At 40.5% G+C, this 26898-nt stretch overlaps 1 protein-coding gene across 1 annotated transcript in view; it reads right to left on the bottom strand.

Moving 5' to 3' along the window:
- Positions 1-2238: 2238 nt before the first annotated feature.
- The window catches only part of Abca9 (ATP binding cassette subfamily A member 9), a 71937-nt gene continuing 47277 nt past the window's right edge, over positions 2239-26898 (bottom strand). The window contains exons 24-38 of the mRNA XM_041635799.1: positions 26706-26819; positions 23631-23750; positions 22131-22199; positions 20967-21058; positions 19330-19450; positions 18066-18183; positions 17063-17154; positions 12558-12718; positions 11708-11783; positions 9800-9894; positions 8962-9081; positions 8627-8767; positions 7643-7722; positions 3964-4019; positions 2239-3465 (exon numbers count right to left, since the gene is read on the bottom strand). Coding sequence (XP_041491733.1) covers positions 3367-3465; positions 3964-4019; positions 7643-7722; positions 8627-8767; positions 8962-9081; positions 9800-9894; positions 11708-11783; positions 12558-12718; positions 17063-17154; positions 18066-18183; positions 19330-19450; positions 20967-21058; positions 22131-22199; positions 23631-23750; positions 26706-26819 — 1554 coding nt within the window. The 3' untranslated portion in view covers positions 2239-3366. The remainder of the gene's footprint in view (positions 3466-3963; positions 4020-7642; positions 7723-8626; positions 8768-8961; positions 9082-9799; positions 9895-11707; positions 11784-12557; positions 12719-17062; positions 17155-18065; positions 18184-19329; positions 19451-20966; positions 21059-22130; positions 22200-23630; positions 23751-26705; positions 26820-26898) is intronic.

Genomic DNA, 26898 nt, shown 5'->3' with positions numbered 1-26898 from the left:
ACAATATTTCCAAATGCAAGCCTACAAAATTACTTGTAACTGCAGATAATATTCCTTAAGATTACACAATGAATCCTGTTGGATTTTAACTTATAAAACAAGTAAATACAGTTCATTCTCTGAAGTCTTTACCTATTCAGAATTCTGAGATCATTTTGTATTGCTGACTGAAATACACTCACAAGCTCTGGGAGGTGGGGGGTTGTTGTTCAGTAAGAATTCATGTCTACGTTTTTGTTCTGACTTTAAGCTTCTCTGCCAAGACACTCAAAGAAGCAGCCTTTTCTTCTGTAATTGCTGCTGTCATCCCTGAGAAGAGCCTTCACTTCCAGCAGTCTGCTACATTTGCTTCTTCAAAGGTTTTACTGAGCTAACCCTGCTTTGTTGAGTTTTTTGTTTGTTTTTTGTTTTGCCCCTCACAGAAACTATTTACGTTATTGTGCAGCACACCACTGGGAGGTCTGCTCTCTGGTAAACACGCAAAAGGCCATGAACACTAAACAAACTGTTATTGTGACATCTGCTCTACAATATTTCATACTAATCCATTTTCATACTAATTCTCTAATTTGTTCTAAAAACCATTTTGATGTTGATGTCATTGTTTTCGTAGATTGACCAAGTGTTCTGAGAGCAAAAACCCAAAACTCCTATAGAAGAAAATCTACTGGGCTTTTCGTTTTATTTTTTATTTTGTGTGTGGGTGTTTGTTTTTTATTGTTGTTTTCTTTTTTTGTTGTTGTTTTGTATGAAGATGGTAAGATTGTCAAACTGTTGGCTTGACAGAGAACTTGGCTTAGATCAAAGGTTTTAACTGTTTGTCAGTTCCCTGAGTGAGAAACACATATTTCAGGATTTTAACACAGCTTTTCCTTGGCCTGAATTACTATTATCGTCAATGCAATCCTAAGTAATTGTTATGATAAGCAATTTTAAAATTTCAATTATTTCGATATCACAGAGTATTTTGTAGATGTTTGGTTTTCTTTATTGTTCCTCTCAACTACTCTGTTATAGGATGTCTACATTCCTTGTCTCATGACTGTAGTTTTCAAAGACAAAGAGCATCATTCCCCTATTCTGAATGTCTGCAGCTTCCCCTTTCCACTGGTCAGAAAGAGCTCTGGAGTCAGGTGATTAGATCATCTGTCCCCACAGAGATGACATCAACATCCAGGGTGCCATGCAATGAACAGACACAATGGAATAATCACATACTAGCCTTAGTCTCTAGAGATTAGAAAGAGAAATCTTTTGTGGGCTGTTTTAATATTTACTTACTTAAGCTATTGAATTTTTTTTTTTTTTTTTTTTTTTTTTTTTTTTTTTTTTTGGTTTTTCGAGACAGGGTTTCTCTGTGGTTTTGGAGCCTGTCCTGGAACTAGCTCTTGTAGACCAGGCTGGTCTCGAACTCACAGAGTTTTAATTCTATTTTTCAATGGTTTCATATATTTATATAATGAATGTAAGTGATTGACAGCCCTTATTTCCCTGTCATCTCTGTACCCACCCTCTCTCACTGAAAGCCTTCTTTCCAAAAACTGGGCCTCCTGCTTCCATATCTTTGTTTTATGTTTGATCACTGAGTTTAACTAATGATTTTTGCCCAAGTGTAGTGAAAGGTTATTTTCTGAAGCAAGCATGACTTCTCAGCAGCTATACCACTGAGAAAAATGGAAAGTAGTGCAGGGGGAAGGGAGGGGAGCTATAGAGAGTAGTGCAGGGGGAAGGGAGGGGAGCTATAGAGAGTAGTGCAGGGGGAAGGGAGGGGAGCTATAGAGAGTAGTGCAGGGGTAAGGGAGGGGAGCTATAGAGAGTAGTGCAGGGGGAAGGGAGGGGAGCTATAGAGAGTAGTGCAGGGGTAAGGGAGGGGAGCTATAGAGAGTAGTGCAGGGGTAAGGGAGGGGAGCTATAGAGAGTAGTGCAGGGGGAAGGGAGGGGAGCTATAGAGAGTAGTGCAGGGGGAAGGGAGGGGAGCTATAGAGAGTAGTGCAGGGGGAAGAGAGGGGAGCTATAGAGAGTAGTGCAGGGGTAAGGGAGGGGAGCTATAGAGAGTAGTGCAGGGGTAAGGGAGGGGAGCTATAGAAAGTAGTGCAGGGGTAAAAGAGGGGAGCTATAGAGAGTAGTGCAGGGGTAAGAGAGGGGAGCTACAGAGAGTAGTGCAGGGGTAAGGGAGGGGTGCAATAAAGAAGTATCAACAAAAACAAAATACATAAGAAAACACCACAATAAAGCCCATTATATTTTTATTTCATTTTTTGTATGCTCTGAGTATAGGTATGTAGACACATGCATGACGGCTCATGTGTTTGGCAGTCAGAAAACAACTTGAGGGATGGCTCTTCTACAATCCCCAAGATTAAACTCTGTTCACCAGGCTTAAAAGTCATCAGCCTTCACTGTTAAGCTGCTCTTCTGGCCCCAGTAAAGTGCTTTTAGGTATTGACTTATATCAATTAATTTGTCGTTTCCAAGGCCAGCATTATTGTCTCTTTTTAAGAATTAAAGACTTGAAGCCTTTGTTCAAGATCTAGGGCACAACTTCTCATGACATGACGGCAGTTCATGTTCACATGCACAACACACACCCTATAATCAAGGTCAACTTTTTCTCATAACTGCCTGTAAATGTTTGGATAACTGGTAAAAATAAAAGTAGTAAAAATCTCATAGAGTTTATGGCAGTTGCACTGAGGTTACAGTAGATAGAACTTAGTATACACAGACTTGATAAATAAAGACTTGCAAAGCTAGTCGTTTTGCCTAAAAATATACATTTGCATCATTTAAAAAAGTCTAAATTTCAGAAATAGTTCAGATGTGTTGTAAATTTGCACTCAGTCATTTAATGATTGCAAGTATTTACTCCCACAACTTTAAAGCTGTTTTTGTAGTCACAATGGACAAAACCCTTCTCTGTAACCCAAAGTATACAAACTGTCAATGTGGCTCACGAAAAACAAATACCATGCTGTTGGGAAGTCGACGATCTTCTCCCTAAAATCAATGTTGTTTAAACTATACCTTACCTAATCAATAAGGAAAGAAAACAGTCAGTGTTTTGAAATTCGGGGGTGGAGGGAAGAAGGTCAACCAGTCTCTACAGCTGACTCAGAAACTACTATTATAAATGCATTTAAAAACTCCATACTGTGTGAACCATGACTTGGTTGAGGGGGCCCTGGCTGTGTGTTCTAACTTGTTCTTACTTTGGTCACCACTGTTAGAAATATTACTCAAGGAAATTCTGACATGGGTTTCAAAAATACTTAACCCTACATCTGAGATAACTAAGACGCGTCGATGCTACTGAATACTGCCTTTCAAAAGGACGTGAGCTTGAAGACAAACAGAATATTTGAAACTTTAAGGCTCTTCCTGTGGGAGGAGCTTCCACTTCAACGAGGAGTCTAGTTCCTCATCCAAGTCATCCAGCTCCTGCTCCTTGGAGAGCTCCAGGAAGACCTGCAAAAGAGAATGAATGAAGAAAGAAATGAGAGGCGCACCATCCTACCTTCTACCTCTGCAAATGATGCGAAGATTTGTGTGTTCTTCCTAAGATTTGCCTGTTCTGATTTTTTACTTGGATGTGATGTGTATGCATTCATGCCCACATGGATGTTGGGATGTGTGTGTGCAGGGATCTCTGACTGACTGGAGTAGATGTCACATGTCTTCTTCAGTTGCTCTCCACACTTTATTAAAGAGGCGCGGACTTTCAATTGAAACCTAGAGATCTCCAATCAGCTAGTCCATCCAGCCAGCTTGCCCTAATTAAGGATTCTACCTCCGCATCCCTGGTGTTAGGATTACAGGAGTCAGCTGTGCTCACGTGGCTTCTGTGTGGATTCTAGGGATTCAAACTATGGTCCTCACACTTATTCAGAAAGTGCTTTATCCAATGATCCATCTCCTCAGCTATTAACATTTTTAGGATGATATACAACCACTAAAATTACCCACCTGCTCCAGAGTGGACTGTGAGAGGCTGTATTCTTCCAAGTCAAAGTTCTCTTTCACTATGTAAGGATGAATGCCCATTAGAAGCTCATTTTTTTTCTCAGGGAATTTCACCAATTCATGTACAGAAAGAACAAACAAATAATGAAAATATAAGATAATAACTATTTTGAGTTAACTACTGGAAATTAAAGACATCATTTAGTCACATAAAAAGATAGAAATACCGTCCTGTTTCCTTAGAGTTTTGGCAAAGGCAGTAGAAGATGAAAAAGAAGAATAAGAAATCCTATAACACCAATCTGAAATAAAGTTAAAACATGATTCTCTTTCTGCTGGAAAATTCCCTTGTGCCTCTTACATCTTTCCTTCTTCCTGCCCCAGAGGCTAGTGGTAAGTGGCGTGTCCCAATGGGGTTTCAACAGGAGGGAAAAAAGAAAGAGGGGCCGTGGCATTTCTTCTTTCACTCCCTCCCTGGCACTAGGTCTCAAGGTGATAAATTCTCCACCACTCTGCCCCAGGCTGCGTCTTTCTGTCTCTTTAGATCTAATGACAATGATAACCATTGTGCTTATCTATACTCTCTAGATGATGTACTGTGTTCCTATACAGAAGTGATAACTACAGTGCCCATGGTGAGCCATGCTTGTTGCTGTGTTACTTCTTTCTTCTCTTTCACTCCACCACAGGCAGCCTCCTAATATCAGCTTATAAGACAAGGAGAGAACAGAAGAAGAGAGATTAAATAAAACCATGCACCCGAGGCAAGTATGGCCTGAGAGAGATAAGATCCTAGAGTTGTGCTAGGGTTTTCATTGTCCACATTTGTTCTGTTGGTATGAAAAAAATAAATCGATATGGATGACCATGGAGCATGCATCGTTCGTGAAAAATTCTGAGTCTAGTTCCTTCAATAAATGTATCAAAGCTGAGAACATAATGGTGTCTAATGACACTTGAGGAAATGTTAATTACATGCCTATATTTGACACTTTGTATTCTCTTCCCAGAATAAGGTAGCAAATTGACATTAAAGATTGTTTTAAAATACCCCCAAATGTGAATCTCAATGCTAGCAAATTAAATAAAAAGAAAGGAATACAAGTTAGAAAAGGAATTGATGAATGCATAAATATCAGAAGGCATTGAAAGAGAAGCTTTACAGTATCTCAGGGAGTCAGCCTTCCTGGAACATCAATTCTGTTGATACTTATCTATTTCAAAATACATCCTGTTTATAAGATCTCCATGGAATCCTTCTTATCATAATGATGCAAACCTAGCAACCAGGCCAAAATGAGCCATACTGGAAATCAGACCATAGCATAAGAATGTACAGGAAGCTGAGAAAAGAACCATTTATCAAGAAGACACAAGCTGGAAAGTGTGAGTCCTCAACAGAAGGCAGTTGGCAAGACTGATTGCACAACACAAGAAGAGGAATCAACCAGTGTGAATCTGGAATGTCCTTCACAAGCTATCCAAATAGTCTTCAGTTTGTGAAACTTACTTGAAAGCTGTGTAGCCTTTAAGAGATAGGACCTGACTAGTGTCCGTCACTACAGATGAGCCTTGGAAGACTGATTGCGCATTCTCTTTGCTCTGGCCTGTTTACTCTGCTTCTGGTCTGACACAATGATCTGAGGAGCCCCAGTAACGTGCTCCCAACCTACAGAGATGTCCCATCACGCTTTTCTTGCTATTATGAACTGAAGTTGTCTGAAATCATGTGCCAAATTAAGCTTTTCTACCATAAGTTATTTCTGATAGATATTTGGTCACAACAACACTGAGCTGATACAGAAATTGGTACCAGAAATGGGGTCATTTCTGTGACTAAACATGACCATTTGGTTCTCAGACCTTTGAAACTAGCTTACGGGGGGAATGTGGAAAGAGTTGGGAAAACCCTTAAGAAGAGCCTTAAATTTCTATAAGCAGAGCTTCTGGTGGAAGACCCAGATGCCAGGAGAAACGCAGCTGGTAAACATTGTACTCATAAGGTCTCAGATGCAAACGAGCCCTCCACTGGGAGTTAGCTTTGAAGTCGTTTGTATGACTTCTGGAAAAGATGTCTGCTACAGTCTGTGTCTTGAGAATATGAGTGAGGCTACATTCACTCAATAGACTGATTAGTTGGGTGGAGAAAATTTTGAGACAAAACAGCATTCAGAACACAACTTAACTATTGTGGGTGCCTTTAAAGTGACTATAGACAAAGTAGATGCAGAGAGAGTGGTTACAGCTGTTAAAGTCATTAGTGCAATTAAAAAATAATGGAACAATAGATATAGACAAAGTAGATGCAGAGAGAGTGGTTACAGCTGTTAAAGTCATTAGTGCAATTAAAAAATAATGGAAAAATAGAAACATTTTCTTGAGGACCAGACTTTTCCCATAAAAGACCACAGTGTCTAGAAATGTAAGCTCAGTTGAAAAGTAAGTGACTGAGCAGGGAGAGTAAGCGCCCTGCTGGTGAAGGACCAGGGTAGAACTTCCTGGTTTCAGCTATCCAGGCGTTCAAAGGCTGCTGCAGCCTTGGTAAAAGAGCATCTGGGTATTTCTCAAGCTGACAGCAGAACTTGGAATCATGCACGTGGTGCAATTTTTGCATGCATTCATAATGCAATAGTTTTGGAGTAACTGGGTCTTGCACCGAGGTTCCCACGAAAAGCTTGGGAGACCAGGCACTGTGTAGTGGAGTCAGATTCCTCGGCAAGCCATTTATGAAGCTTTAAAGTGTAAAGTCAAGGTTGCAGTAAAGACCTTGAATGTTGGAGGTGTCAGGGATGAAAAATGTCTACTGAGGAAATGTTCAAGTATTGAGTAGAACAGGCCCAAGAAGGAGGTTGCATGTGCTAAAAGTGGCAGGCACATAGGAGGGGGACACAAAATTCTGTAGGTGATCATCTCTTGGCAAACATGTACTAGATTCTGACATGGAGCTACAAGAGTTAATGTAACTTACCCTGTGTGTTTGGGGCTTGCTTTTCTGTAATCTATGCTTGCTATCCTTTGGTTACTCCTTTAAATAGGAATATTTTCTCTGAGCCATTATTTGATGGATGGATGTAGTGTTCTTTTTTTATTATTTTACCGTGGATCACATATTGGAGTTTGCCTTGAGTCTGATAAAAGACTTTTGAACAGTATAGGGACTTTTAAGAATTATGCGAACTTTTGATGTTAGACTGAATGTATTTTGCATTATGAGATGGACATGCTAAATTATTTCTTGTTGAGAATCACTGGATTAAATAGATGTCCTACAATTTATTAATTATATATCATGAACATTCTATAATTTTTAAAGCTTTTTTGTTTTTTATGTGGGATGTCCTTCTGTATATGGGTTGCTTTTACTGGTTGATGAATAGAGCTGTTTTGGCCAGTGGCTTAGCAGAGTAAAACCAGGCAGGAAATCCAAATAGAGATATAAAGAGAAAGTAGGTGGATCAAAGTGACACACTGGAATCTTACCGTAGGCCACTTACGTGGTGATACACAGATTAATAGAAATGGGTTAATTTAAGATGTGAGAGTTGCTTAGTAAGAAGTCTGAGCTAACAGGTCAAATAGTGCCGTAATTAATACAGTTTCTGTATGATTATTTGGATCTGGCCTGCCAAGACGAACAAACAGTTTTCATTTACAAGTGTTCATGGTTTAAACATTCACTTACATCTCTCCAGTTTGAAGAAAGCCTGTGATAAAGGTCGTACATCCTCAACAGGCAACTTATAGACCATCAGAGAGGAGTATCTGTGAAGAGAAGGAGGATGAACACTGGGATTCACCGTTGTACCCTCTGATGCATGCATGTCTGAATACGATAAACAATCCTGTCAACTATTTGTGTAAATGAATGTCTTTTCTTTTTCTTTTTGGTTTTTCAAGACACAGTTTCCCTGTGTAGCCCTGGTTGTCCTGGCACTCACTTTGTACACCAGGCTGGCCTCAAACTCAAGTGTTGGGATTAAAGGCGTGTGCCACACTGCCCAGCATAAAACTATCTTATGACTTGGAGATGGCTGCAGTTCCAGAGCTCTTTGTTCAGGAAGAAATCAGTCTGCGAGGAAGAAGACTGGGACAAAAGAGGAAATCAGCAGCAAGATGCCTTAAGAAGAGAGGGAATAGGATTGTCCTTCCATTTTAGGAAGAAGAGAGTATCTAAGCAGAAACACTAGTTATTTGGTATCACCTCATATACTTGTGCCTCAAGAACCACCACTAATACAAATGCTGAGAAACACCATTCATGGATTCTGAGACGTCTACTACCACCACTGAGCTCTCTCAGGGCACCTCCTTTAATATGATGGCTTGACCCTCTTACAAAGGCGACTGAGATAATATAAGCACCAGCATACAATAGTACGTAGCTTATTCCAAAGTCCTGCAAATGCTAATTCCCTCACAAGAGCCAGCCTCCAATGAGCAATTTATTGTCTTGGTTATTTCCTGTGCAGCCCTGGGAACAGAGGGTTTCTCTTAGTAGCGAAACCTGGAACTCACTTTGTACACCAGGCTGGCCTCAAACTCAAGTGTTGGGATTAAACACTTACTGAAGTTAAAAAAAAAATGAGAAGATAGAACTTTCACCTCTCATCTTTCTATAAAGCAAATACCACCTAAAACAAAGATTAAAATAATGCAGGTGTATTACCTTTCCTGCCGAGCAGCCTGGGGGAAAAGCGTCATGATCTCCGTGTTGAGGGACTCCACTTGTGTGAGGGTCTTCACCTTCATCTCCAGCAGGTAATCTTTGCCAAATTTGCTTTTCAGATGTTGGATAGAACCAATACATCTGGAGATAGATAGGAGGAGGCTAAAGTATAACAAGGCAAGAGAACTATCTCTGGCCATCGCAATTCACTATCTGGGTGTCTGGGGCAGGGCCAGGCAGAGACCGGCACAGATTCTCCAGCTTGCCACAGTGGACAGTGTTCTTTTATCACAGAAGGCAATCCGGAGCCAAAGACAGGCCTGACTGGTACTCACCTCAGCCTCCCAGACACCATGATGGCCACGCGGTCACACACAGCCTCCGCCTCTGCCATGTAATGGGTGGTCAGGAGGGCGCCCCTCTCTGTGTTCGTAAAGGTGGCCCGGATCGCCTGCCTAGAGTCAGGTCAGGGGAAGCAGCTGATATAAAGAGAATTTTCAAGGTATCGCAGAACCTTTTAAAGACGTTTCTATTAACACACATGTGAAACAAGAAGGGCATCCAAGAGGAACCAAAACCAAAATATTTTTTGTAGGATTGACAGATAAATAACCTCACTTTTGGTTGGGTATATAATTTAGAAGCGATTTGGGGCTGAACACGGAGGTTGATACTGAAGAAAAAGTTGCTCTCAAAAGTGCTGAACAGCAGGAGAATTAATGAGAGAAGGCAGGGGAGGAAGTGAGGACTTCCTAGACCACGCGATGATCATGATGTAGTCCACAAGGTCACAACACGACCGATTTTAGCAATTTCACAAAGTAATTGACATACTGAGGACTCGGGGTTTTTATTTTCATCTCCATGACCACGTCATGCTGCTATTGCAGGGGATTTGAACTTTAATAATCAATTGCGTGGACTAACTGTGTCCTATGCATACTGAGATCTAAGAGAAAGAAAAAGATTCTTACAGTGCATGTTAGATGGAGGGACTATGTCTCTTGTTTTGTATTACAAACATTAGCCAGAATATGAAACCGTGGACCTTTTCTATTAATGTTGCTTTTCCTGCTAAAGGATGAATATCTTTATGCTTTTAAGTAAATTATGCTGAAAATCAGTTTTGGAAAGCTACATAAATCCTCATAAGTGTTGCTCCTGGGATCTCACCACATCTGCTGCTGCCCTTCAGGGTCCATCCCAGTCGATGGCTCATCTAGAAGCACCACAGATGGGTTCCCCAGGATGCTCAGCACGAAACAGAGCTGAAACAAGAGGGACAGTGCTGAGAGCCTTTATCGTTTATTACAGGAGATAGCAATTGGTACTCAAGGTGTCAATGCCCCGGAAAATAATTTCTAGTGGAGAGAAACTCATTTTGCAAAGTCTATGAGATGTACAGACTCCAGAATATCCTGTTGCTTCTGCCTTGTATCTTTAAATGTGCTAATTGCATTCCTTCCCTAGTGGCTGTGGTTTTCCACAGCCTGGATATAATGTGTGACTATCACATAAATACACACTCCAATCTTCTGGGCATTTTTATCTGTGGATTATCTCGAAGGTGGCTCTTCCTTAGCTGTGTTGTCTGTTTAATATTAATATTGCTAGCCTATACAGAGTCTTGATGAATAAAATAAATACAAAGAGATGCTGCCCAAGTCAGGTGTTACAAGTTTCCATTCAGAGCTGTCTTCGAGCACAGCTTGAGAAAACAGCTGTAGGGGTTGGAGAGATGGTGCAGGGGTTAAGAGCATTAGCTACTCTTTCAGAGGACCTGAGTTCAGTTCCCAGCACCCACATGGCAGTTCACAACTGTCTATGACTCCTATTCCAGGGACCCTGACACCCTCACACAGACATATACATGCAGCCAAAAACATCAACATACATAAAATATAAATAAATAAATTGTTTTTAAAAAAGAAAAGAAAACAGCTGCAATTTCCCCAGCTGCCAAGATAGCCCTATACCATCAACCGATACAAAATTTCAAAATAGCCTCCGATCAGATCAGGGGTCCGGCTAATGGAGTTTAAGGTAAACTATTCGCAGAAAAATACAAGCTTATTTACAAGGATATGTAGCCAGCTGTGTGATTTGTTGAGCCAAGGTAAACAGTGCAAAGTAACCTAATTGTGGCCCAGGGACTGTAATTAACTCTTCACATGGATCCCCAACCTCAATGTTATGGTCTTTGTTCAGACACCACAGGATAAGATTCCCTGACTGGCCAGGGCTAGCTACAAAATAGAAACCAACTTCATAGGCCCAAGAAAGAGTTGCAAGTCTCTTTTTTTATAGTCAAGGGTTACATGCAGGCCAGAAAAATTGATCTTAAGTTTCAAAATGCTTTTAGTGACAATGTGCCTCAGAGAGTTCTGAGTGGGATCCTCTGCTGTGCCCTCACCCTTTCCCCAGCAGCTCGCGGTTCTTGCTGCTACACTTTCTCTGAGGACACATTTGTAAACAGTGAAAGTCTGGCCTTTATGACCGCTAACCACAAAACGTTTAAGATGTTTTATACACTCAGAAGAATAGGATATAGCACATAATTTCCTTATTTCTTTTAGCCTCCTTAGTAGTTAGATGACAGAAAGTCTCCTCCTTCTGTAGCCACAGTTTGCAGGCCACTAATTAGGGAGTTAACTGAACGGAAGTGCTACTCTTCGCCATGTGATAATTAACCTGGATTTATTGCTCAAGACTATCAAGAAAACTCTGTTTCTTGTCATTTACCTAAGAAATGGTATGTGACCTTCAGATGCCTGCAAGATTTTTGTGGGTCTTTCTAAGCTGTGTAGAACAAAGAGAGAGGGCAGAAATTAAGAGACACTGACAGAATTCATTGTGACATAAACTGGCAGAAACTGGCAGAATCCATCATGAGAAACTAAGGAGTGTTGCCATCAACAAAAAGTGTACGCTTGACCCCTTCTTCACTCTGAAACCCCTCAGATTTAAAAAATCCTAAATTGGCGACTGTGTGGGGTTTTCCTCTGAGCCCTGCTTGCAGCTCAGAAGCTGGCTCTTTGGGGCTGCAGTAGGACAGCCTGACTGAGCCCTCCCTGTACCTACCTTTCTCTTCACTCCCTCTGATAGGGTCTTTACTGGAGCCTTCAACTGGTCCTGCAGTTTGAGGGCATTCGCCAGTCTAAGAAAAACAATGAGTCACTCTTCATTAGGTGTGAGCAGAAAGAAACATAGCATGCAAACATAAACAATACTATAGTAGTAAAAAATTTAAAAGTCACTGGAGTTGGTCACAACTTCGATACCCCTCAGGTTACTACTATTGTTTAGCTATAGTTTTCTCACCAAGGGTTCATGCACTTATTTTTAGTGGGTAATGTTAGGAAATAGTGTGGACCCTTAAAAGCTATAGAGAAGAGGGAAAGCCTAGAACAACAGGGCTCTGGTTTCAGAAGGACTATAGAATCTTTATCTCTCTCTGGTTTCCTGTCTAACTGTACCCTCTCCCATTCATAAACAATCCTGTACTGATCTCATTGCTATATGGCCCTCACCAGAGTCTAGATTGAAGGCTGACATCTCAAAATTTCACCTCCAAAATTGAGTTAAATAGATAAATCTCTTTTCTTCAAATGTAGCCAGACCCATGGGTTTCATTACAATAACACGAAGCTGGTTAATACTGATATATTATAGCCCATTTTGCTCAACATATTCTTATCTTCAGTATCCTTTTCCATATGAAAAAAAAATCAGTAAACTTTTCTCTCTAGGCTTAAAGTAAGAGAAAATAACAACAGTGAATTGGATTCCCAGTTCACACCCTAGTTGGGGATGACCAAGTCTCCCACAACACGTGGTCACTAGCTAGAATCCCCCTCTTTAATTTAGTGTGAACGCCATTAATAATATGCCACCCTCCTAAGCATGGAGTGAGTATGGCTTCTCCACGTACCGTGTAATAGCGACCGCGGCATCCTTTTTCTTAAGCCCTTTCACGGCGGCGTACACCTCCAGGTGCTCCTTCACTGTCAGGACGGGCCACAGCACGTTTTCCTGAGGACAGTACCCCAAGAAGCCGAGGGTGGTACCTTCACTGCACCCTTTCAAAAATACCTACACAGAAGAAAACCTTTCTCAAGTTCTATTCAACTGTGTGTGTGTGTGCGTGCACGCATGCACGTGCATGTAAATGATACTAAATGATGTTTTCTTCATGCACCTGGGTACTAAGAGCATAAAAGTGAAAAATACAACTGCTTCAACAGGAAAAATTAGTTTTCTCCAGGGATGAGCTCCTGCATACTTTGTCTAAACCTAAGTGGTCATAAGTGGTCAGGTCTAGACACATACTCATGTGAGCAATGCTATTATATGTACATCTATCTATCTGTCTATCTAATTACATATATATGTGTATGGTCATGAAGCGATGATAATTAAAGAAGAGGCCATGAGTTTGAGAGGTAGGGCTGGAACATGGGAGAAATTGGAGAGGTGGAGGAAGGGGCAGGAATGATGTACTCACAGAGCTCATGTGTGAAGTTCACGCAAAAATTATTAAATGTTTAGAGTTTGATGTGGGATTCCCCTCTGCATGCTGTGAATACCATTGGTTAATAAAGAAACTGTCTTGAGCCCCTGATAGGGCAGAACTTAGCTTGGTGGGGAAAACTAAACTGAATGCTGGGAGCAAGGTGGCAGAGTCAGGAAGAAGCCATGGAGCCGCTGGAGACAGACATGCTGAAACTTTGCTGGTAGGCGACAACCTTGTGGTGATGCACAGATTAATGGAGATGTAATTAAGATGTAAGAGTTAGCCAATAAGAAGCTAGAGCTAACAGGCCAAGCAGTGATTTAATTAATACAGTTTCTGTGTGATTATTTTGGAGCTGAGCAGTCAGGAACAAACAAATGGCCTCCTCCAACAAGAGTTGAGTAATCTTTTAGTTCTGGGGAAGTTATGAATCTCTCAATAATTTAAAGGCAAATATTCCACACTATTATATCTTAGTATCATAGTTTAGACTTTATGACAAAATCCATCACCATAGTTAAAGTTAAGATTGTTTATTTGGTGACTTATTACTTGGGTCCTTTCACTGATCCAAGTGTTCACAACAATGGATACGTGGTAAGTGTTCTGTTCCCCACTAGGGCAGAGGTTTTCAGTGAAGAACAGTCTTCTTCTCAGGGTACATATCACACTATCTAGAGACACAGAGGGTTACTTGTCACAACTGTGCTCATTTCTGTACTGGAAAGGGTATTACTGGCATCTAGTGGGTAAAAACCATAGTTGCTTATAAATACTTTATACACAACATTTATTCCATCCACTATGCTATTAGTTCTAAAGTTGAGCAACCCTGAAGCAACTAATAGAGAAAAAATCCCTTAGCAATGTATCTACTACTTAAGAACTAATACAATGGTGATATTTATTATTCTGATGAGACCAGCACTGTGCTGTGCATGATAGCTAGTGTGTACTCAGTGACCCTATGTATTGGAACTAAGCGTTTAATAGATCTTAAGTTAGGTTATCCTCAAAAGTTCCTAGAGTTAGCTGTATCCCTATTAGATATGCGAACCTAGTACATTCCAGTGTTAAGAAGTTTGCACAAGGGTCGCAGAAGGTAAACTTGGGGAGTGAAACTAGGATCAACTTTTAGAACCTAAGGCCTTGACCTTGATTCTTTGTTACTATCTCTCTCTGGTACAAAAGAGGAAAAGAAAACAAGTCAGCGATGTAGGGATAAGTCCCGCCCCTTAAGGGGCGTGTTCGCCTCGGGCTAATGTCTGCCTATAAATTTGGCGAGCAAGCTCCGAGCTCTCGCTTCTGCTTTCCTGGTCTCCGTGGGAACGGCTCTGTTTAAAACATTTTTATGTATTGACATATATTGTATTGATATATATATATATATATTGTATATATTTACCATATTGCAGTGTACATTTCTACCTCTGATTAAGATACTTATATAATATTTGTGTATTGATATATATTTACCTACTGCAATGTATATTTGTACATTGTTTATATTTGGAGGTCATTGTCCTCATTTGTTTCACAGTCGTTTATTGTCTTAGTCTTTAAGTTAGATAGATATTGAGAATTATATAGACTAATTGTCATCTAAGTTTGTCATTTATAATTAGACTAATCAGGTTCTTTAGATATATAGAGATTATACTCAGTATAGATAGATAATCTTCAACCTCTTCAAAGAGCTGTAGAAAATGGCCTTTAATCTAACTCAGAGTTTCGTGATAGTGAGACACAATTGCTCCTGGCAACACCGCTCTATTCCCGAGAGAATGTTGAGCACCAAAAACACTCCACCTGGAGCCTTTCTATTTGGCAGAACTGGCCTTTGGGCAAAGAAATGCCCATACCTCAACCACTGACAGAGATACAGAGCGTGCATCAATGGATAAAACAGGACTGTCATATCCTGCCAAGACAGGGTAAGATAGTTTTGAAAAGTTCCTTGCCTTTAATAATGGTATGTCAGTTATGTTAGGCCTTAGCCAAAATTGGTTGACTCAACGTTGCAAACGAGACTTTGGGTGATTGCCCAGGTAGTCAGTTGTCTCTGTCAATTGTTGCACATTTTGGATATATCTCGTTTGTTGAGTAGTGTTTATTCCCTTCTCAGATCTTTGACTGAGTTGAAGATTATATAATTGTAGTTACTCTTTACATTATTTGGACTTCTTGAGATAGAATGTTTAGCAAAGCTTTTGTTCTCAATATTGTTCGTTGTATTTATTATTTGTTGTTATTGTATGTAGTTGTATTTGGTTTAGTTCTGTCTTATTTAGACAAAAAGGGGAGATGTAGGGATAAGTCCCGCCCCTTAAGGGGCGTGTTCGCCTCGGGCTAATGTCTGCCTATAAATTTGGCGAGCAAGCTCCGAGCTCTCGCTTCTGCTTTCCTGGTCTCCGCGGGAACGGTGGTTCTGTAAGTCTATTTCTACATTAAAGCTATATATATATATATTTTTACACTCTGTCTGCATTCGTTTACGCCGCTACACAGCTTGGCTTTGAAGACCTTTAATTCTAGAGAGAAACCAGAAAATAAGTAAGTTGATACATAAGTGGAGTGATGACAGCCTCCACTTAATGCTTTTGTGAAAATACATGCATCTAATATACAAATTCATAAAGTGAATAATTTAGGCACTCAAACGCTCTTTGAGCAAATGAGATATAGAGCAATAGGAAGCTTCTGGAGATTGCTCTGTCCACTAGGAACTCAAATCTGCACACCCTTCAGTGAGAAGAGCCAGGGCCAATCCAAGAGGCAGAGAGAGAGAGAAAGGCAGTTGGCATAGCCCACACTGTGTTAAGCTGTCTGCAGCCATGATAGAAATTAGACCACTACAGTAAGAGTTTGTATTGGCACAGCCTACACTGTGTTAAGGCATCTGCAGCCATGGTAGAGTATGGACCACTGTGGTAAGAGTTTGTATTGGCACAGCCCATACTGTGCTAAGCTGTCTGCAGCCATGGTAGAGTATGGATCACTATGGTAATCAGGCGAGTGACATGCTTTTGTTTGCATTTTTAAAGGACTGCTCCAGGAGCTGCATCAGGCAAGAGTGAAAACAAAAGGCCAATTCATGAAATAGCTTTAGCAGTCAGATCACATGGCAACAGCATGTTCCTCTGAAGTCGTGACTCTGGTTTCCGTCCATCATTTATCTCATATGGCCTAGAAAAATGCAACTTATATACAATCTAGGATTTTATACGAGAGTGTGGACAATTGGGTTGCTTGTCTCTAAAGACTGTCATCTTAGGAAACGAGGTTTCCTGCACAGCTCCAGGGTGGCACTTTGAGAACATCAGTACGACTCCAGTAGCATCTGACACTGCCAGCATTTCTGCCAGTGGAGACATCATCCACCTTCTGGCCAGATTTATCTCAGTTATGACCAGAAAGTGTTGCTGACTGTCTTCTTTGCGCAGACACCCGTGGCCTCTGGCTACACAAGAGGCAAGTAGCCTTTATTTACAGGAAGGAAGCAGAGAATAGTATTAAATATGGGGCTTCTTGACTGTAACCACATTACCAAGGCTTGTTTGGGTTTTAACAGAGGTCTTTAGTATAATGCTGGGTGAGAAAACTCAGTTTACCAAGTTCTTGGGATAAATAACAAAGCAATGGTGTCTTCATGAAAGTATTTATGATTGTGTGTATGTATGTTTATAATGTATAAAAGTAATTTCATTAATATTCTCTACTCAAGGGCACTGTACTGATAAGATTAGCCCTTCTTAAAAATTACTTTTTGCATCAAGTAGAAAGAATTTAATCAATCATCTTCAATGCATATCACTATAATTGATTGAGGACAAACTATGTATTTTTAGGTTGCCATGAATAATCACTGCAAAATGCTTGTTCTACTCAACATTATGGAACATATTTCTTTGTGTATTACTGACCTGCCCTGCGGTTGGTTTTGTGTCTCCGGTTATCATACTAATCGTTGTACTTTTACCAGCTCCATTGTGTCCTAAGAGCCCCAGAACTTCACCTGAAAGAAACAGGAATACTCAAGAACAGGAAAATAATTTCACAAAATAAAACTAAATACAACTTGTGAACTCTTTCTGTAGAGGTACTACATAAAATGTACTATTCTCTCTCTCTCTCTCTCTCTCTCTCTCTCTCTCTCTCTCCCACACACACACACACACACACACACACACACACACACACACACAATGTCATTACTAGTTTCATCTTACAGGGGAGATATCTGAGTCTTAAAGAATGCCGATAACTTGCTTAAGATAGGTTACTAAGAGACCGAGTTGGAATTTCAAAGAGCACTTGCTGCAGCTATATCCACAGCAAACACTATTTTCTTTCTTCAGATAGGTTCGTCCTATGCAGTTCTGATGGCCCTGGAACTCATGTATAATTGAGTGGCCTTGAACTTGTTACAATATTCTTGCTTTAGACTCCCAAGTTCTGGCACTATAGGCATAAATTGTTATGCCTAGTTATCACAAACTATTTGTTAAGAATGAAATATGCACTACTGTGACTCAGTCCTATCTATTATGAAAGATTTCAATTTATCCCTATGCCAAGACTTAGAATGTATCTCATCGGTAGAATGTTTGCCTACTAGAATTCACGAGGCCCTGGCTTTATCCTCAATACTTAAAAAAAAAAAACATTTGAAACACTTAATAATTAAATTAAATCTATACTATCCTTTTGACCTCTTGCAGTGGGTTTTAAAGAGAAAGGCTGTAACACTCTCTTCCTTTGCAAAGGAAACCCATTATTACTAAAACAGTTATAATAACTCCTGGTGAGCCAGCTGCCTTTCAGAGTTCACCAACAGAGGATTCCAGTCTCACACTCGTTGCCCCTTAGAAAGACCCAGGCTTCAGTGCCCACAGCAGCTCTAGGGACAGAACTGTGGTTCCCAACCTTTTTTAACACAGAAGGAGATGTTCCTTGTGGCGATCTTTTTCTTTGTTTTGGAGAAGCATTTTTTCTTTTTGCCTGCATACTCCTTCCGTAGGCAGCTAGCAATGATGACTGGCTTCTGTTAAAGAGAGATGAACATCAGTGTAGTAGTCTCACTTGCCACCAAGAGACTTCTTTACACCCCTTCACCAGGACTTTCCTTGCATAGAATCGTGAGTGAAACCACTCCTGATAGAAGCTGTTGTTTTCAAGTGAACTCTGCCAAGTTCCTCTGTGGGTATTTGATTTGCAGTACTGTGTGTGATTTGTGTTTGCTATTCTACAGAGAATTGGAATGAGGCCCCTCACATAACCAATGAATTAACACACACACACACATACACACACAGAGAGAAACAGGCACACACACATAAATACACACAAACCCACAGACACAGGCACAGAAACAGGAACTCACACAGACATAAAAACACACACATAAACAGACACATAATACACAAATACAGAGAGAGCACACACACATAAATACACACAAACACACAGAAACAGGCACACACAGAGACATAACACAGACACATAAACAGGCATATACATACATACACAAACATTCTCACACAGAGAGAAACAGGCACACAGATACACAGAGAAACAGGCACACACACATAAATACAAGAACACACAGACACAGATGCAGGCACAGGAGAACTCTCTTCTGAACTGTTTGCAACTAGCTTAACTTGGCTTATAAAACTCATAAAAGTTGGGGCTGGAGAGATGCTCCATGGTTAAAAGCACTTGTAGAGGACTTGAGTTTGGTTTCTGGTACCCATACTAAGTGGCTCTGAACTGCCTGTAACTCCAGTTCTAGGGGAATCTAATGGTCTGATTTGGCTACTAGAATTTGTGGGCATCTATGTAAAATGATGTTCATACGTACACTCAGGCAATATATGTACACATAAAATACAAACAGTTCTTTCAAAGAAAGTCATTAAGATCTTCAATTTTCTAATGTTTGACTGTATGTACCAAACTGTGACTCTGGAAAATAAATTAATAAATTGGTGTGTGTGTGTGTTGTGTGTTCCCTCTGTTTTCATAGATCATGGGCACTGCATACCTTCTGACATCACATAATGAACTGTAAGAGTGGACGAGCCCTCCTCCCCCACCAGACTTTTAAGAGAATTAAGATTGGAATGTTTCTTGCCAAGCTGGCAGAATTGTTTGCGGAAGAAAGGAAGAATGTTTTTCTGAGCACCACCTCGTTCGTCTGCAGCGCAGTCACAGCACCTGCCGTTCTCGTTCTTTCCATCTGAACATCTTCATCCTCTTCTCCGGGCTCTTCTGGGTTTGGGAAAGCATGACAGCTTCTTGGGGAAATTCTAAAACCCAAACAGCAGGTTAAACTTATCAGTTGTTGAAATCGATGGACTGGACTCCAGTTTTCTACTGGAATGTGTACCTTTCAAATACCTTCATTCTTTCTACCAAGGAGTCAAACGATTCTGCTCCTATCCATTCTTGCTAGTTACATGAATATAGTTATCATAATCATTGATGACATTTTTTTCCCCCTTCAACTTGCAAAGCAGCACACTCCCACAGTCAGGAATGTGAAGGCATTTTTCCTTGAGGAAAGAAATCTCTAGAATGAAGTTGGGGTATATTTTACGACTTTCAAGTTTAATAACAATGAAGGACCAGAGAGCCCTTGAAATTAGGAACATATCCTAGTCAGTCCAGGATGTCTCATCAGCATCCCAGTGTCCATTCAGATACCTGGTGTGCTGTCCCTTAAGAATGTGTCAGTCAGACCTTCCTGCTGCTGTCAAACAAGACCTTTAATCAATCATAACAGAGTCGGCTGATTTTTCTCTCCCTCGGGTCGCCTTAACTTCTATGCTTGGTTGGTTTCCCTAAAACATGCTGTCATCTGGCCACTCTTTTTTTTTAATTTTTAATCAAATGTGGATTTGAGTTTGATTTTTTATTTTTATAGGAAAAGCTAGGTGTGTGGTGGTAGCTTGAATGAAAATGTTCTTTCTAGGCCTAGATACTTGAATGCTTAGTCATCAGATAGTGAAACTGTTTTGGAAGGACTAGAGGGCATGGTCTTGCTGGCATAGGTGTGTCACTAGGGGTAGGCTTTGAGGTCTCAAAAACCCAAGCCATGTGCAGTCTCCCTCTCTATGTCTCTGCCTGCTGCCTGCGCATCAGGATGTAAATGTCTCAATTAGTGCCCCAGATGCTTCCCACCATGTTAATCATGTACTAACCCTCTAAAACTGTAAGTGAGCCTCCAAGCAGGTGCTTTCTCTTCTAAGAAGTTGCCTAAGTTATGGTGTCTCTTCAAAGAAACAGAATAGTAATTAAGTGTGCAAAACGCACTTACATTCAGCAGTTTTCAATACTTTCCCCACACTTCCCTATTTCAGTGTCTTCCAATATCCAGCTTCACTTTTATTTCCTGAAATCCTCCAACACAAGCCTTTAAATGTGCCCCAATTGTCTCCTCAAGTCTGTGGGGGAAAGTGCCTGCATCCTGCCTCTTAACCATTGTCTTATTGCTCAATGTATTTCCTTCTTGGACGTCAACACGTATCCAATTGCTTATTTCTATTTGTCCATTCTTTCAAAGATACCACCTCTCGTATATGACTTCAGTGTACCAGTGAAATTTCCATTTCTTCTCATGTGTCAGGGTCTTATGTATGCTAATGTCAGGTTTCCCGCTAGACTGTAAGATCACAAATTATAATAGTTTTTGCCTATAACTCAGGTCCCTAAAATACAATGATGGGTTGTTCCCCCCCACCTTGATTAATTAATTTAGGCATGTTAAAATGTCTAAAGAATGAAGATTAAATGAAACACAAAATTCTATTTGAATGCTTTCACCTGAACACAGGGTCCATTCTCAGCGATTTCTTCCTGGAGTACCTTTCCAGACAGCGCAGAACAAAAAAGAAAAGGAGAAAATGGAGGTAAGGCTAGGGACAGAGAAAGAAAGACAAAATTAGCTTCATCATAATAAAAATAATTGCTTTCATATTGGAGTTGATTCAATGAGACTGATCATCTATAAAATGGCATCTGGTAACATTCTTACAAAACTGAATACAATCTATTTGATATTGTCGGAAGCTGCCAAAGTTAGCACTTCTGTTACTCAAAGAAGGAATAACATGAACATAATAATAGCAGGCCAGGGAGAAAGTGCAGTTGAGAAAGATGCTTGTCGCCAAGCCTGATGACCAAAGTTCCATACCCAGGACCCATATGGTGGAAGGGGAAAATGACTCCACAAGGTATTCTCTGACTTCCGCGTGCATGCCATAGCATGCACCCTCCCCCAAGTAAATAGATAAATAAATAAATATAAAATGCCAACATAGTAGTAATGAGTTAATACAAGTCCTGCTAATGCTGTTCAGAGTTGTCATCAAATGATCACTGTCATCTTAGTGTGTGTGTGTGTGTGTGGTGTTACTTCTCATGCCCCAAATTTCCACATAATTTTTAATTTGTTCAGACTCAAAGAAACATTAAAAAATGTACAAATGTCCTGTTGCTGTCCTGTGTTGTGGAGGTCCTGAAGGTTCGGTCTGCAAGTCAAGCTCCTGCATGTACTTCGGCAGGTTGCAAATGGCGTGGATGTTGGGACATGCCAAGTCATAACTCTGGTTCTGGGTCTGGGCAGCTGCTGAGTCCTAGTGAGGACCCAGCATCAACAGCTTCATAGAAACCAGAGGGCTCCAACCAGACCAATGGCTCCTTGCAATGAATACTTGCAAGTAAAGATACATGGATAAAGGGGTTTGCTATGTGACTCAATGTGTCACATTGAAACTTCCAAGATGAAATTTCTAATCTCCCCTTTTTTCCCCACTTAAATTTTGTTTTATATTTGGGGAGGCAGAGGGCAGGTGCAAAGGGACTGGGAAATGGATGAGATCAAGATGCACACTGTAAAAGACAGAGGATAAATGCAGAGAAAGTAATAAAAAAATATACAAGTGTGTCTCCTAGTGCAAAACCATTAGAAAGGAAATGCCATCTTACTATGAACAATGCCAGAAACATGACTTGAGATTCTGAGGCTCCTAAGTAATCCATACTGTCATAAGAAATCTGCAAAAGGAGAAGACATGTTGACATGAAGATTCCCGTTCATAATTCATCCTTTCTGCAATGAACCCATGTAACCTGGGTACTGGGTGGAGTCTGTTTCTGACCATGGTAGTTTGTCCTTGTTCCTCGGTGTTTCCATGAACTTGAGTTTGTCCCCAGGCCAGGAGGCAGGGTATTGTTCTGTGCAACACTGGGAGTGAGCAAGATTGTGGGTGGTGCAGGCAGGGCCCTGAAGACACCAGCAAGTCTTTCTGAAGCTAACCCTCTCTGTGAGCTTTATTTGTAAGATCACAAACAGAATATCACCACATTCATGTATTTTCTTCTGGTATGAAAATGCTAATCCTGCCTCGAACATGTCACACACACGTAATGACTGTTGACAGCAACCTCGTACATGCATGCTGATGGTTTTCACCTGGCTTTTCAGAGTTTACTCCCTGGATAATGTTCCTCTCCCTTACTATGAGAAATTTCCTATTTCACATCGGCACAGTATGAGACTTCTTAGGAAAAATGAATTAAAAACATTGACCATCTTCCTGATTCACCTGTTCATCACTTCTGCTATCTTGACAGAAAACGCACAGGCATACTTGCCGATAGACGCTACCAGCGCTTGCTCACCTAACAGTCTCTACCAGGCTCATTTAGTAAAGCTGATGCTTCCATCAAAACGGACACTGCTGATGTCACCAGTGACCTTCACGTCCTTAGACGGAATGGTTTTTTCCCAGTTGCCATTCTTCTGGACTGTTCAGTAGCAGTCGATGGCTTAATCGGTCTTTACGTATAGAAACATTCCTATTTCACTCCTGGAAACGACACTTAGCTACTGAGGCAGAGCGTGGGCACGGGGATGTGACATTCTCTAGTCAGCCATTTCTCTGGCTCCTCTTCACACTGATTTACTCACTCTTCCTCTCTCCAAACCTCTAAAGTTTGGAGTGCAAGGTCAAGTCTTGGCTCTCTTTTTAGTTGAACTTCTATCTGCTGTGTAAGCTATATTACTCAGTTATTCTGTGTTATCAACACCCATAAACTGATAAATCTCAGGTATCTCAGTCTCCCCATAGGCTAGACTCTAGATCAATATATGCAACCTGGCTGTTGTGTGCTCCTTTTCATGCAATACATCCTACTATGAACAGAAGAGGACTTTCCTTTTGACTCATAGTAGGCTCCCAGGAATGAAGACTGTGAAATGCTACTAGTCTGGAGTTGACTTTGGGCTTCCTGAACCAGGGCAGGGCTTTCTACTAACAGAGAGCATGGCTGTGCCCTCTGCACGTTATACAGAAATCACTTCCTGAGAATCACAGCTTCAAACATTGCACGCTAGTAACTGACTTGCCCTGTGTTTCTCATCTTCAAGGCTTCCTTTGCTGGCTTTACACTTGATGATGGTAGGAGGAGAAGAAAATGACTTACCTCAGAAAAAATGAATAGAGAGCCAATCAGTGTGAAGGGTGGAATCAAAAGGGTGCTGAATAGGAGCCCTAGAAACCCATATGCATTTATCTCATTAGCAACTAAGGAGAAGCTGGTGACCTGAAATGAAAGCACAGTATGGAGTCAGTGAAGCATAGTGATATGAGCTACAGGTTATTTTCAAAGAGATCAGGACTTCATCTCATCAGTGTTCCTATTATAGATTTCTACCTCATGCAATAGAGCAATGCCATCATACTTTCCCCTTTGTGTCGCAAGCTAAGTCATACTTTTATTGGAAGGCATTTGTTGTTAGGAGCCTCTTGTTGGTTCCTGGCTGCTCAGCCCCAAAATAATCACACAGAAACTATATTATTTAAACCACTGCTTGTCCCATTAGCTCTAGCTTCTTATTGGCTAACTTTTGCATCTTAATTTAACCCATCTCCATTAATTTGTGCATCACCACAGGTTTGTGACCTACCAGCAAAGTTTTAGCACATCTGTTTCCAGTGGTGGCTCTATGGCTTCTCTCTGACTCTGCCTCCTTTCTCCCAGCATTCAGTTTCATTTTCCCTGCCTACCTAAGTTCTGCCCTATCAATAGGCCAAGGCAGTTTCTTCTAAGCCAGACAAGTTTAATTAATCCCAGTGCTCAGGAGGCAGTCAGATCTCTGTGAGTTTGAGGCCAGCCTGGTCTACCGAGTGGGTTCCAGGACAGCAAAAGCTACACAGAGAAACTCTGTCTTGAAAAACCATAAAAAAATGAAAAGTTCTTCTAGGCTGGCTTTACTGTCTTTTTATCTAGAACACTATCCTTTGTCTAAGTAGATATACCAACAGTTTTCATAGACATGCACACATGTGCACATGTATACATGCATAGGCCCCTTCCCACCTGAACACTCACACACATACACACACACATATGCACACACAGGTACACATGTAGGACTGGATTGAACTGTCAGCATTACTCATGCAAAGTAAGGGCTCTATCACTAAGCTACAGTCCCATTAATATTATCTTTCCCAATCTTAAAATCATTTTCCAAAAGGAACAATACTCTTTATGTTATTTTACCTGACTAAGGGTTTAAATATGTTACCTCTTTTTCAAATTTTTATTTAAACTCGCAGGGACATTTTGTATTAGAGTTTATTCTTATTGATGTATAGTCTGCAGGTCTTGTTGAAGTTACAATAACATGTATTTACCATTATAGTATTATACAAAACAGGTCACTGCCATAAAAGTTCTCCAAGATAACCTACTCATCTTTCTACCCCCAAAATTCTTGGCACCAACTAAACTTTTTATTATTTTTATAGTTTTTCTGGAATAGCATGTAATTGAAATCATGATATGTAGCCTTTTCATGTTGTCTTTAAATTTATTTCTTGTCTTTCCAGGGATTGATAGCTCACTTCTCGTTAGAACTGAATAATATTCTATCACATAGATAAACTTTCAGTTATTTAATCATTTATCATTTTGATATATTTTTGTTAGCTCTATACTTGGGCAATTATTAATAAAGCTGCTATAAACATTTGTGAAATTATTGTGTCTACCGAATAGTTTTATTTGATTTTGTTTTAAAGAACCTGTATAAGAAATCAATCCCTTGAGCTTATATTGCTGTAAACAACTAATTTACAAAATATACCAAAGGTAAGTATATGGAAATAGAAAACACTATCCTGAGTGAGGTAAGCCAGACCCAAAAAGAGGAACATGGGATGTACTCACTCATATTTGGTTTCTAGCCATAAACCAAGGACATTGAGCCTATAATTAGCAATCCTAGAGAAGCTAAATAAGGAGAACCCAAAGAAAAACATATAGGCATCCTCCTGAATATTAACCTTCAGCAAGCAATGAAAGGAGACAGAGACAGAGACCCACATTGGAGCACAGGACTGAAATCTCAAGGTCCAAATCAGGAGCAGAAGGAGAGAGAACATGAGCAAGGAACTCAGGATCGCGAGGGGGGCACCCACACACTAAGACAATGAGGATGTTCTACTGGGAACTCACCAAGACCAGCTGGCCTGGGTCTGGAAAAGCCTGGGATAAAACCGGACTCTCTGAACATAGCGGACAATGAGGACTACTGAGAACTCAAGAACAATGGCAATGGGTTTCTGATCCTACTGCACGCACTGGCTTTGTGGGAGCCTAGGCAGTTTGGATGCTCAACTTACTAGACCTGGATGGAGATGGGGGTTCCTTGGACTTCCCACAGGACAGGGAACCCTAATTGCTTTTCGGGCAGGGGGGGGGGACTTAATTGGGGGAGGGGGAGGGAAATGGGAGGCGGTGGCTGGGAAGAGACAGAAATCTTTAATAAATAAATTAATTAATAAAAAAGGAAAAAATTCCTAAGAATTCTACTGCTAGGTTTGTATCCCTGAATACATATATGCACGTATACAAATGTGTCAAAGTATACACAATACTGACTTCCTGTCAGTATTATTAATAATAGCCCCAAACAGGAAGCCATTTGATAGACATCAGCAATGGAAAAATCAATGAATGGAAATATCTATCAATGGTATAATATAGCAATGGAAAGAAATGAACGGCTGTGAGGTAGAAATCTCTACCTCCCGGATCCCTCAAGCTCTGTAGTCATACACCCACACATACAGTACAATTTCCATAGATTTATGATTATCTTAGAGCAATTAAGATTTTGTAAAAAGAATTATTAATTTGCCATTCTGCTTAGTGCAATGATGGAAATATATGGTCCTTGGGGCTGGGGAAGCTTTAGTGTTTCAGAGCTCCTGTTGCCCTTCAAGAGGACCCAGCTTCATTTCTCAGGCGTACATGGCCTCTCACAACCATCTCCAACTCCAGTTCCAAGGGATCTGATGTCTTCTTCTGAACTCCACCGGCACAGGCACACATGTGCTACGCATACACACAAGCAGGCAAAACGCTCATACGCATAATAGAAAATAATAAAGTCCTAAACAGATTTTAAGTAAAATAAAATACATGCTCCTAGATTTATTCAAGAAAGCTAAAAATAAAACAAGAAGGAAGCATCATATGCATACTTACAATCAAGAAGAAAAATGACCAAACGCCACTATTTTTTCTACCATTACGAAAAACGAATGAAATTATGTATGTCAGGGAAATAAGGGATGATGCGTATCCAATACTGCACACGGTCTGAAAACAGAAACATTCAGGTTACATCGGTGACTACCACTTTAGAGAGTATTCATAATTACTCCTCGACTCTTCAAAA

This window comes from Microtus oregoni, unplaced genomic scaffold, assembly GCF_018167655.1.
Source record: "Microtus oregoni isolate MIOR12 unplaced genomic scaffold, Mior012 000048F_ref0000485, whole genome shotgun sequence".
Taxonomy (NCBI): domain Eukaryota; kingdom Metazoa; phylum Chordata; class Mammalia; order Rodentia; family Cricetidae; genus Microtus; species Microtus oregoni.
This window is presented reverse-complemented; position numbering and strand designations above follow the sequence as displayed.